At 36.0% G+C, this 12,541-nt stretch overlaps 2 protein-coding genes across 3 annotated transcripts; one reads left to right on the top strand and one right to left on the bottom strand.

Moving 5' to 3' along the window:
- Window positions 1-56: 56 nt before the first annotated feature.
- Window positions 57-4,555, bottom strand: LOC307011118 (uncharacterized protein). Of its 2 annotated transcripts, XM_079636471.1 has the most exons (7): window positions 4,455-4,555; window positions 2,005-2,058; window positions 1,529-1,885; window positions 1,219-1,371; window positions 816-850; window positions 630-728; window positions 57-460 (listed from the first exon to the last, which is right to left on the bottom strand). In XM_079636471.1, the coding sequence occupies exons 2-7, from the start codon at window positions 2,051-2,053 to the stop codon at window positions 362-364; spliced, it is 792 nt and encodes a 263-aa protein (XP_079492597.1). In that variant the 5' UTR covers window positions 2,054-2,058; window positions 4,455-4,555; the 3' UTR covers window positions 57-361. The 2 variants fall into 2 exon arrangements, with proteins under 2 accessions (XP_079492597.1, XP_079492596.1); XM_079636470.1 differs by lacking the exon at window positions 4,455-4,555 and having other exon boundaries at window positions 2,005-2,163.
- LOC307011122 (transmembrane protein 233-like) lies at window positions 4,444-9,994 on the top strand. The gene is made up of 3 exons (XM_079636476.1): window positions 4,444-4,780; window positions 7,243-7,377; window positions 9,854-9,994. The coding sequence occupies exons 1-3, from the start codon at window positions 4,589-4,591 to the stop codon at window positions 9,863-9,865; spliced, it is 339 nt and encodes a 112-aa protein (XP_079492602.1). The 5' UTR covers window positions 4,444-4,588; the 3' UTR covers window positions 9,866-9,994.
- The last annotated feature ends 2,547 nt before the right edge of the window (window positions 9,995-12,541 follow it).

Raw genomic sequence — 12,541 nt, 5'->3', positions numbered from 1 at the left:
AATCTTTTTGAAACAGTTTATTTTCCCTGCACTTAAAGCTAGTTTACAGTCCTCTATAGTCCTTTTAAAGAACTCTAACCTGATCGCTGGAGAAAAAAAAACAAGAAACGGTCTTTGAAGGTTTTATCAGATGTTATAATTGTATCCTAAATATAGACATTTACCTTGAGCACAATACTGCTTAAAACAGACTCAAAGGTGAGCCTTAAAAACAGCACTTAATAATTAAGCCTTCATGAGTATTACATGAAGAAAAACAAACCATTTAAAACTATATCGACATTTACAGTAATACCTTGACAAAATCAAACAGGACCGGAAGCTTAAAGTCCCATATCCAATGCGAAAGAGATTACAGTGCTCAACCTGCGTCCTTTGGTCCTTTCTTTATGTGGACCTCAGAGTATGTCACTGAGTCCTCTGTGCTGGTCACTGAAGAGAGAGCCTGAGCTGCACTGTTCTGTAAGACACGTTATAACATGACATTATAATTCCATCTGGATATATAACGCACATCTATGATAAATGACAAAGTGACAACAGCAAACTGTCCGTTTGCTTACGAAGCTAAACCATGTATGTATCACTTGAATTCTACACACTAAATGCTCTTGATGGGCACTATTTACCTCATTTCTTGATTTCACACTGTCCCGAGGAATGTTTAATGCAGCATAAACAACAGATTCCTGAGTTTCAGGGCAGGGTGATCCACGGGTAGCGTCAACCTGAGAGTGAAATAATCATTTATTTGTATTACTTTTCTCAAAGACCATCAGTTCTGCCAATATTCAAAATAAAAAAATTTAACTCACTATGACTTCTCCTGGTTTAGGTTTTATCCGGTATCCTAGTTTTAAAAAAAATCAGCCTGTTAAACTTTACAGTCACTTGAATTTTGTTTATTTTAAAAACTGATAGTATGCTATCAGTACACTATAATAAATTATATGATCAATAAGTTATGACAACATATGTTTTTACATTGCTTTAACTGATATTAATTTTTATAATTTAAGCAATTTTCAACTTTTTTATGTTATACAAGATTCAACTTGTTTTTTTTAAGTCAGTTTAATGCAATTTAAGTTGAAATGACTTAAACATTGTACAACAAGATGATTGTACTTAAATTTGTGCCATTGTTAGTCATCTGAAGCACATTGCGATCAACCCATAAACATAACATTTTAAAGACATTTCACAATTTTTTTTTACCTTTACAATGCATGTGAATAACACAGGCAATGCTGATGATTAGCAAGACACAACCCAATCCCAATGACCACTTAACTGTGTCCTTATCATAGGGGTTTGCTGTCACAGTCACAGGTTTGGGAGTTGGTGCTGTCACAGTTGTTGAATTAGGCACTGCAAAGTATAAATTTTTATCATCTGGATTGTTCATGAGACTTTTTCAAGCACTGAAAAATTGCGTTGAGTGCATACTGTTACATGAAATGTGTGCATGATATTATCAGTCTTTAAATTAGAATGGACATTTTAAAGAGTAAAAAATAAAGCTCACCCACATATACATGCGTCCCATTTCCATATTCATTGTGTCCAAGTCTAGGTAAATCCACCCATGCTTTGCAGTAATACTTGCCACTATGATTTAGACGTATTGACAGCAGGTCCAGCGATGCGTTAATAAACACAGCTCCAGATACAGACGATTGATTTTCAGACATTGCAATTGTTTCACTCTTCATTTCAGTTTTATTATCTTGCAACCACTTAACCAATATTCTTTTAACTTGTGAATGGGCTTTAATGTGACAGGTGATGTTTTCACTTGTGCCTTTCCAATGTATTGTGTCAGGTTTTTGCCACACAGATACTATGTCTACACGTGACAAAGTTACATTTCCAGTGATGAGACCTGTGAGAAAGTAGAAAAAAAAAAAAAAGCAAAGTATTAAATTAATTTATTTTCATCAAGCTATTGACATCATGTTGATAATAAGTAGTGTTATCGAGGAGGAAAAACAATGATATTACCTGTGAACCAGATGGTTGCGAAGAGAGCAGAGAAACCGGTGCGTGTCATTTCATCTACAGTGCAGAGACAGCGGGTTTCTCACGTTAAGCAGTGGCAGATGTTTCTCATTTTTCCTGTGTGGTGTATCCTGCAGTCTAAAAGCATCACCTTATCTGTATAAACTCACACGCTCCAGTGACACCCACACAGGTCACTCTGTGCCGCTCATTTCTGTCAGATTTCTCATTTAGCAAAAATATTATTTAATTCAGAAATGCAATAAAATTGCAATTTATCCATGCAACCACTTTAATGCACCTCTTCTATGATGAGCATGATTTAAATGTCTGTATTATACTAATATATATATATATATATATATATATATATATAAGGGGTGTAACAATATATCGTGTTAGAATATATCGCTATACATAAATGCAACATGTATCGTGTATAGTGGTAATATTGTGTATAATTCACCCAAAATGAAAATTACTGTGCAAGGAAAAATTCAAGTTTACAGAGTTTTAGTGTCAGAACTACATTAAACTACTACATATAATGTTGAATATAATGTATAATAATGCAATGGGGGAATATTGGTGGGTCCTGACAATACTAAATGTCTTATGTTACCAGTAAAAAGTGGCCTACATGAATTATATCCAGTCAGTGAAAGAGCGCAAGCATATTCGTCTAAAACAAATCTGTATTTTCAGCTCCAGAATCATGAATATCTTTATTCTGGTGTCACCACTGTCCTGTGCATTGGGTTAACAGCCAAGTCCAACTATATTAATTTCCACACCCAATGTAATACCAAAATTAGCATTTTAATCAACAGTTCATTTTTTGTTAACCTTTTACCATATGTCTTGGGAGTATCGCAATAACATCGTATCGTGAGTTCAGTATCTGTCACGGATGAGGTAGGGTTGAAGGGAGGACTCAAGGATGCAGAGAAATATGAGCTTTATTGAAGTAAAGTAAAACAAAACAGAAACAACCCCGTGGGGGAAAACACTATAGCCTAGACTTGGTTGGACAAACATACGACAGGACTCATCAGACAGGCAGGGTAACAACAGCATGCAACGATGTGCGATAACGATCTGGCAAAGGACAGCAAACACAAGGGGAATAAATGGGACAGCAAACAAGGCAGGTAACGAGGGAGGACAGGTGGGGAAACTGAACCAATAATAAGATAACAAGATGGGCGGGGTCAGACATTAGATAGAGCACATGGCAGCATAACGAGACAAGCCATGTGCTCTGCTCACATCAAACATGAAAATAACACACAAGCACATGACATGAACATGCAACTAAAGAGACACTAGCTGAGTAAGTTGCAGCACAAGACAGAAAACACAAAACACATAAAGGGAGCAGAGAACAAGAGGAACAGGAGAGCACACTCAGACAAGGGACAGGTGAACACACTCAGCTAAACGAGAATCCAAACAAGGGAGCAGAGAACATGAGGAACAGGTGACACAGACAAACGAGGACACAACTAGACAAGGGGGTGTGGTACAGGGAAACAAGGAGGCAGGGACAGAGGAGCACATGGCCAACACAAACAAAGACAAAACCACATGTTTAAGCACAACACAAACATAGAAGCATGAAACAAAGACAAAGCTGCCAGGGCAGAACCCTGACAGTATCGTGCAATCAAATCGTGAGGTGAGGGTATCGTTACACCGCTAATATATATGATCTCTTTTTTAAATAATTATTACGATGTGTAAAGATGTTACTTTTTACTTGATTGCACCACATTATATTTTTAAACCACAAGAAAATACATTAACATTAAAAAGTACATTTATAAGAATAGACATATTTTAAGAAGATTTGGTTACACTATTTGAATGTGTCCTTTTTCAGTACGGAGTAATATTAATTAACATATACTTACTATAGGATTAGGGATAGAATTATAGGGATAGGCTTAGTTTATGGTTAGTTGCATGTACTTATGCATAATTGACTGTTATTATAAGTTAATTTGACGTGTAAAAAGGACACAAGATCTGTCCATGTATTCATATTTTATCACTATTGTGCATCTGTAATGTGCGATGCCATTTTTGTCCTCCATGCAGCGCTGTTTTCGCTCTCCTCGCTTACAGTACTACGCAAAAACCGTGGGAAAATTGCCAGTGTGCATTTCTGGGCAGCCTAGTAATGTGATTTTGGGGCCATTATCCATATGGCTGCATCAGTTGTAACTTTAACACTCCCTTCTCCCTTTGACAGATAATGGTAATATGGGCAAGTAGACAGACTTATTTTCCTCCTCTTGCCTCTCCTCTTACATCTTACATTGCTTCAGCGTCCTGCACACATTCTCTCTCTCTCCCTCTCTGAAGTGGGATAGTGTTCGGCCCGGGTGGTAATTAGGTCATAAGCCATCTCTGACTCACTCAACTTCTCATCCATCGGCTTTCACACTTACCCAATCATCTGACATCCCCCATGAGTGTTTTCATGAGCTCTTGCCTTCTTGTTTCTCCTCCAGTCTTCCATTCAGTTTCCTGATCTTCTTGTAAATGTTCTCCCCATCTCCTGCTCCTTCGTAACTCCTGCGTCATGAGTCCTGGGCTTCATCGGTCGGATGGAAAGACAAACTGCTCTATCGATGGAAGTTCCGACCACAGTTTGGGAAGGAGTGCTGAGGCTCAAGGGGCACCACCGCTGAAAAATTACATTTTTTTGACTATTTTCACTTGTTTTTGTCCGGCATGGCCTATTAACATTGTGGCGTTGGTTTTTTCTCTGATGGTGAGTAGAAAACACTATTATTTTTGTTATTCAGTATCTAACTGGAGAGTTGCCCATTCATATGGTGCTTTATTAAGTATTAGGTTATATATCTAAACGTACAGTGTTTCTACAGAGTTTTGGTCATACGCTGTAGAGTGTTTTTCTTAGAAGGTATGTTTCTTCTGGGTTTACTTAGCAGTGTGTTATACGTGTGGCTTTGAAATCTGACTAAACCTAATGTTCTTATGGTCCAGATAGACATATAAGTGTTATAAATAGATAGGCCTCAAGTATCTGTGCAGTTAACTTTTTAGCACTCCCACACATGCAAGCAAGACTGCATTCACTCTCACACGTCTCTCACACACTCTTTCCCCTACTCGAACATTCACACGGCAGCCTGCAGATGTGCACAAGGCATGTGAAAGGTGGATATATGATGATGATGAACTTTCACAGGCTTTTGTTCTCCACCAATGCTTATACTTAAACAGGAACGGTTTTTTCAGTGGTTTTCTACCTGACTTGTCACACCTTGACCTTAGAATGAGAGATGCAGTAACAGTTATACGGTCTGGCCACAAAAAAAATGTACACGCAGTAACTCACTTTCTTTTGAATGTCAATACATGCTATTTTTGCAATGAATTTACTGAACATTATATAGAACAGGGTTTCTCATTCTCATGAAAGTACATTAAATATGATATATTATGTAACAGTACATGTATAAAACAACACACACATACGTGTGTGTGTGTGTGTGTGTGTGTGGTACTATTACAAAATATATCATATTAATGTACTTTAATTAGAATGATAAACCCTGTCTGTTCTATATAATATTCAGTGTATGTATCAGGTAGCCTACATACAAAATAATATTTTATTACATTTTATTTGTACTTATTTATTCAAAAATACATGTATTATTTTATTAATATATATGGTAATAAAAAACTAATTCAATGTTATATATATATATACACAATAATATTGTATTTATTAAAAAATACATCATTTGAAATTATTTTTATGTAGTATTACCATATATATTAATACAAATAAATTATTTCAATGTTATATAATATATGATTTTATGAAATTATATATATATGAGTTTTTAAATCAATGTCAATTGTTATTGGGGGTGAAAAAAAATCTGATTAATCATGCTTAGTTTAATGACAACTTTTAATTGTCAATTTCAATTTTTAAATAATAATTTATAAAACGGATAGTCCTTGATTCTAATTGGTGCGTAACTGCCACGTTCAAAGCCATTGTAAATTGTTCTACAAACATACAACAGTTATTAAAATTATTATTTTTAAGGACTAACCATTTTATAAAAGCATTAAGCCCCGTGAAGCTGTGGTTTACAGTGAATTTATAACAGCTAAACGCTCTGCGTCGAACCTAATTCACTGTAAATACTGCTTCTTATGGCTTATTGCTTTATTAACAGGTTTAATTAATACTATAAAGAATAATACATAATAGAGGAAAATAAATCATTGGGTGCTAATCAAGAGAGAATGGCTATAAATGTAGGATGTGCTCATTTGTATATTTTTGTAAGGTAAAGTGATTTGTGGCATACATGTGATCCATTAACATCATGGGCATACAAATTGATCATTTTTACCAGCAACCGATTTCTGTCATACTTTTGCCCTGTATCCAGCAATCAATCTGTGCTTTTTTTAAATGCCACTACCAGGCAGCAGGGTCTGACTGGGGTAAAGTGCAGGGGTTTGCTGTGGAGAACAGCACCAGTTTCAGGTTGACTCTACCTCTGCTACACAGTAAAACTTACTCACTAAAACAGGGCTCACTGACTACAGCAGCTGCAGCCGCCACCACATCACCAGTGAGAAACTAAATGAGCATCGCAAATCACACAACCTGCCCTCTGACAGACTGGTGGCTTTACGCACACTGTGTATGTGCCAGAAGTGGTTAACTTTTTAACTAGCAGAGATTTAGTACTTTTACATATTCTTTAAAAACCATCAGTAGTACTACCTAAAACTGCATTACATATAATGTTATATATTTCATGTTTTTGGCATAAATCTAAAGTTTAGTGATGTTTATGTCTAATAAAATAGTTTAGAACACCTGCTTTGTCTGATTTTTAATATGTGACGTCCAATCAACTTTGCCATCCCAGTAAATGTGATTTTGTGCCAGTGATCTGTATGTCCAAGTCTCAGTTTGCTGTCTGATCTTATTAAGAGAGCCGAAATCACGCTGACATCATCACTATGCCCCTCGTTGCTGTCTGCTTTATGGGCCACATACTGAAGTCTAGTTTTCCCTTGGAGACCCGCCACTGATGCTGTGAATGAAATATACTGCAAATGTCACATTATAATTCCTGTACAAATTAATCGCTGAGTTTTTCAATCCTGAAATTATCTTTTTTTTTTTTAAATTGGTTAATTTCACAATTAGGATTTTTCTCTCTCATTCAGTCTCAAAGCAGTTACGATGCAGAAGACTATGAAGGAGCTCAGCGGCTGGGGAGGAAGGCTCTTCACATGGGAATCGCTTCTCTAGTAATTGGCCTTCTGATCATAGCTGTCTTCTGTATTGTACACTTCACCACGGTACTCATTTGCACAAAATGTTTCGAGTATATTATAAATGTGACTAGATAAAGGAATGGTTCACTCAAAAATTCAGTCATTATTTACTTGTGTCTTTTTCAAACCCATATGAACTTTCGAAAAATATTCTGGTTAGTATTTTAAATATAATGAATGTGAATGAGGACTGGCAAAAACATTACAGAAAACACCATATAGTATTATAAAAGTTGTTCATGTGACTAGTGCTATATTTCAAGTCTTCTTCAGTTGCAGGATAGTTTATGAGAAACAGACTAAAATTTAACTCATTAATTAATAATCTTGACACCTGCTTCTTGTTAATAAATCATTCTTTTAAGTTAAGAATCAGTTGATTCTGTTCATCCATAAGGCAGAGGAGGAAAGTCAGTATGTTAAGTAATGTCCGCAGCGATGAATAAGCAAAGCAGCTGAATGAGGTGGGAGAGTGTGTGGGAGAGGTTTCTGACTTGTCAGGACATCTGGAGCATGGAAGAGTACCGGATTAAGTTTTTGTTGTGTTCCATGTTTGCGAGGTCCTACCTACTCCATCAAACCTATATACATGGGATTTGGCAGAAAACCCCAAATGCACACTCTGTGGAAGGCCAGCTAACCTTGAGCATATCCTTTCCTCGTGCAGAACAAGTTTGGCAGATGGGAAATTTGGTACGGCACCAAATTTTGACTAAGCTCTCTGCCGGGATGGAGCAGGCAAGAAAGAAATCAAGACAACTTGTAAGGGGCCTTGTTTCATTCAGTTCCTTAGGTCTGGGGAGAGCATAGTAACTGAGATGAGGCGTAAAGGAGTCCTGACCTCGGCAAATGAATGGGAGATGCGGGCAGACCTTAAGAAGCAGCTCAAATTCCCAGAGGAAATAATCCACACTAGCCTTAGACCTGACATTGTGCTCTGGTCGAAGAGTACCAAGCAGGTGGTACTTGTCGAGCTGACAGTACCCTGGCAAAAGTCACTGGTTCACAGATGGTGCAAGAGTACCTGTAAAAGTGAGCCGATTGCGATAAACCCAATCATTTTGCATATTCTGTTTGTTCACATATCGACTGATCTGGTTCTCAAATTCACTTACTGAGTTAATGGTCCGATTGCAGTGATTAAAATTCCACTAGAGGGGAAGATTATCACTTAAAGTGCCACAATTATGCTATTTTAAAGGTTCCTAAATTTGTTTTTGGAGGTCTCCTAAAACAGGTTTACATGCATCCAAGATTTTTTTTTAATGATAATTTGTATAAAATTTTCTCATAATATACATTGCGGTATCACCTCTTTTCCATCTGAAATGGCTGGATAAAGGATTCAGTCTCTCTAAACCTCTCCATTCCGAGAGCCTACTCTGCTCTGATTGGTCAGATGGCCTAGTTTGTTGTGATTGGTTTACTCTGCTCTGATTGGTCAGATGCGCTAGTCTGTTGTGATTGGTTTACTCTGCTCTGATTGGTCAGATGGCCTAGTCTGTTGTGATTGGTTTACTCTGCTCTGATTGGTCAGATGCGCTAGTCTGTTGTGATTGGTTTACTCTGCTCTGATTGGTCAGATGTGCTAGTCTGTTGTGATTGGTTTACTCTGCTCTGATTGTTGAGAAAGCCTAGTCTGTTGTTATTGTTGTCTACCACTTACAGTGTGCGTCGGAAACTAAATTTCCATTGCCATATCTGAATATCAGCTCCGGAGGCTTTCTCAGCACAGTGATAGAAACAGTAACGATGTTGACGATTTTACGGTACCAATTCCAGCCGGAGTTGTCATCCTTTGGAACTGCATTGCAAAATAGATTTGCTTTCGTAGCGAAGAAAACAGCGTATTCTCAACATGTCAACAACACTAGCCTCAGCTACTAGTAGTGTTTGAGGGCGGGTCAAAGTACACGTTGTTTACGGGCAACCAATGAAGGCCATAGTCTGGCATTTTGCAAATTTGTTACAAACCTACATAGGTGTGTGCAGGACGTAAGACTGGAATTACTGATGACTCATTTCAGGCAAGTTCAGAATCAGTTCTTTCTTTTGGGAGACAAGAACTCCATTTATCATCCACTTTGATCTATGAAACTTTGCATACCTTTTACATTCACAAACAGCGAGATTACACACTACATGAAACGTTATATCCGAAAAACCATGTTCATCACACAAAGCTGTTATGTGGCTTCAGAAGATTTATAGAGTCGTATTGACTACTTTTATGGAGCTTTTGAATTGTTTATTAGGCTTGAAAGCTCCCGTTCCTATTTGATCACCATCATTTCTGTTATATAATCCATAATATAAAATAATAAGTGCCTGAAACAACATGAGGATTACTAAATTAAACTCTTTTTGTTTTGGGGTGAACTATTCCTTTAAATTATCATTGTAAATTATATTTTCATTTGCATGTCCTGTTATTTAAGATTTATGCACGGAGTTCTCATTTAGTAAGAAAATATTTCCTTCTTTTATATCCACTAAACAGAATGCAATCTGATGGTGGAGAGACCGTATGGCAGGAAGGCTATACTGTAAATTGGTGGCGATCGGTTCCAGTGAACGCCAGAGGACACTGTGAGCTAAACCCAGAACGTGGTTTCACTGTGGTGGCACCATGTGCTTGAACCATCTCGGGTTTAAACTCTTATATTTTCAAATGGAATGTATAAGTGGGTCTGATTTGCTCAAAGCATGGCCAAGAATCCAAACTACAGAAAATCTTACACTAAAAGTCACTTCATATTCATACCACCTCATAGATATATCAGAGTGATGTTAATTACTGCAAGCAGTACAACTGCAAGTCTGTTTTAGCTGGGTATGATGCCACTTTAAATGCTGTAAATGTGTAGTTTAGAGGTGTACATTGTGTTTGTCCTAAACATGGCATACTAAAAGAATGCTTGCACCCAAATAGATAACCAATGCTTTTACAGAAAAAAACAACCAGTTATGTTGTACAGATGAATGTAAAATTACATAAAGTAAGATCATTTTTTTAAGTAAAATATGAATAAATGTGCAATGTCTCAATAAATGCACCAGTGTCTGTCTCAGTTTTAAAATGGATTATAGCGGGCACTAGCCACTCCCTCTCCTCCTTCACACCCAATGTAATCTGCAGCGTTTGGAGTATTCTGTATTTTGATATGTAATATTATAGCTAGCTATGGTTAAATATAGCAGAATTTGTCTCCAGACTTGGCAATCAAAGCAAATAAATACACATGTGATAGAATACTAGTAGTATTTACTCTACGTGTTTCATTGACAAGTTTTCAGTGTACTTCAATATATGGGTAATTATAGTAATACTAATCAGTGTGTCACCACTACCATCAATCTTAGTTGATGTTTTTCCTATATGTCCTGGTGGTCCATCTCACTACTGTTGACACCCTAGTCTGTTTTTATTGAAGTGTACTTTGCGGATACAGTTCCACTTCTCTCAGTACCTCATTGCCAGTCATGTCATGACACTGCGAAACTGGACAGCCGTGAGAATGTGGCAAGATTCTTCTGATGAACATGTGTGGACTCTTAAACACAGCTGGCTCACTCCATCATAGGATACACCCAATCTGGCACAGTCCCTAAAAAATAAAAATAAAATGTATATTTAAAATATACTACAAAAGTAAAGAAAAAAAATAATGATATAACAAATATTGTTTAATAATTGCAAAAAAATATAAATTTGCAATATTGTATGAGCTGCTTTGAACTACAATATTTCCAATGCTTTTAATTAAACCACTTTCACTTCAATTTGATCAATTCAAAGAAGCTGATGATGGGTTATAAAAAAATTATTTGAAGTATATTTGATTTCCATAATAATAGTAAACAATTCACAAGTCATACATAACATTTAAAACGCTTTCCATTAGTGTAACAATCCTGAGTAAGTAGTTTAAACAGCTCTTTTTTACGTAGTTTATGGACAAGTTGTCAATTTCTACACTACAATAATCGGACAAATATGTATAAATGATATCAGTTTAAAAATACACAAAACAGAAAAGGGCAATTCTATGGAAATGTCCATTTTTCTGTCCCTAGCCTTTACAGAAATATTACACTAAAAAAAAAAACTTTAGAATTTACATTTAAAATGTTTTAAAATGTAATGTCTTACATTTTAAAATAAAACAATATGTTATTTGAACAATTACACCTTCTTGAGCCATCAAGTGGCAATATTGGATGTTTTATTAATTTAATTATATCGAATTCCAAGCACCACAGAAGTGCCTGTCCCCACAGTCATGTACAGAGGAAAAATGCTTTATTTTGAGGTCAATAACAGGTTTTTACACCAGTTAAAATACAATAATGTATACATAACTATCTAATATATTATGCAAATGACATAAAAAAGAAAATGCAGAATAAATATTATAAAATTTATAATGAAAGTAGTGGTCCCCTGGAGTTGTGTCACTGGTGTTACCGTTAAACAAAAATCTCTTATTTTGAAATAAAAATCACACTGATGACATCACTGGACTTCTTTCTTCCAATTTCCTGAATATCTATGAAGAAAGGCCCATAGTAAATCCACTGGATCTTTTCAGTTATCAGAAATTTTGTAATTTATCTCATGATTTTATATGAAGCTTTTAGTTGAAGTCACTGGTATGACCTACTTTATTGTTGGGGAATTGTAAAAATCTAGAATACAAATGGATTAAACAACTTAGTATACCATGATTGACAACATGGGGTTTGATACCTTGCAGCGGCCATTTTGTAAAATGAATTTTGCATGAAAATTGTCACCTTTCTTATGGGTAACACCAGTAACACCAGTGACTCCCATTTAAAGATAAACTTTATTCAAAGCTATGCGTTTAGATTGTATGCCAAATGTAACAATTTAGTCTCATCTACTTAATTATAGTTGAAGAATAATGATCTTTGGTCTTATGTATGTCATTGGTGATTCATTGTGTCACTGTCCTTTTTTTTTTACTGTCACATTAAATACAATGTCACATGTGACATGATAATAATTTTACATCCATTTAATTCTGCTAGTGCTGCACTCAAAAGTTAAGATTTAAAGGATTGCATCATTACTTGATTTTAACTGGTTTTCAAATATTTTCATTGTTATATGGAACCTTGCGCAAATTAACTAACATCATTCGTGCACACTTTTAACAAACCA

The sequence above is a fragment of the Phoxinus phoxinus genome, assembly GCF_949152265.1.
Source record: "Phoxinus phoxinus genome assembly, chromosome: 15".
NCBI lineage: Eukaryota > Metazoa > Chordata > Actinopteri > Cypriniformes > Leuciscidae > Phoxinus > Phoxinus phoxinus.
The sequence above is the reverse complement of the archived record's forward strand: the minus strand, read 5'-3'. Positions and strand labels throughout refer to the sequence as shown.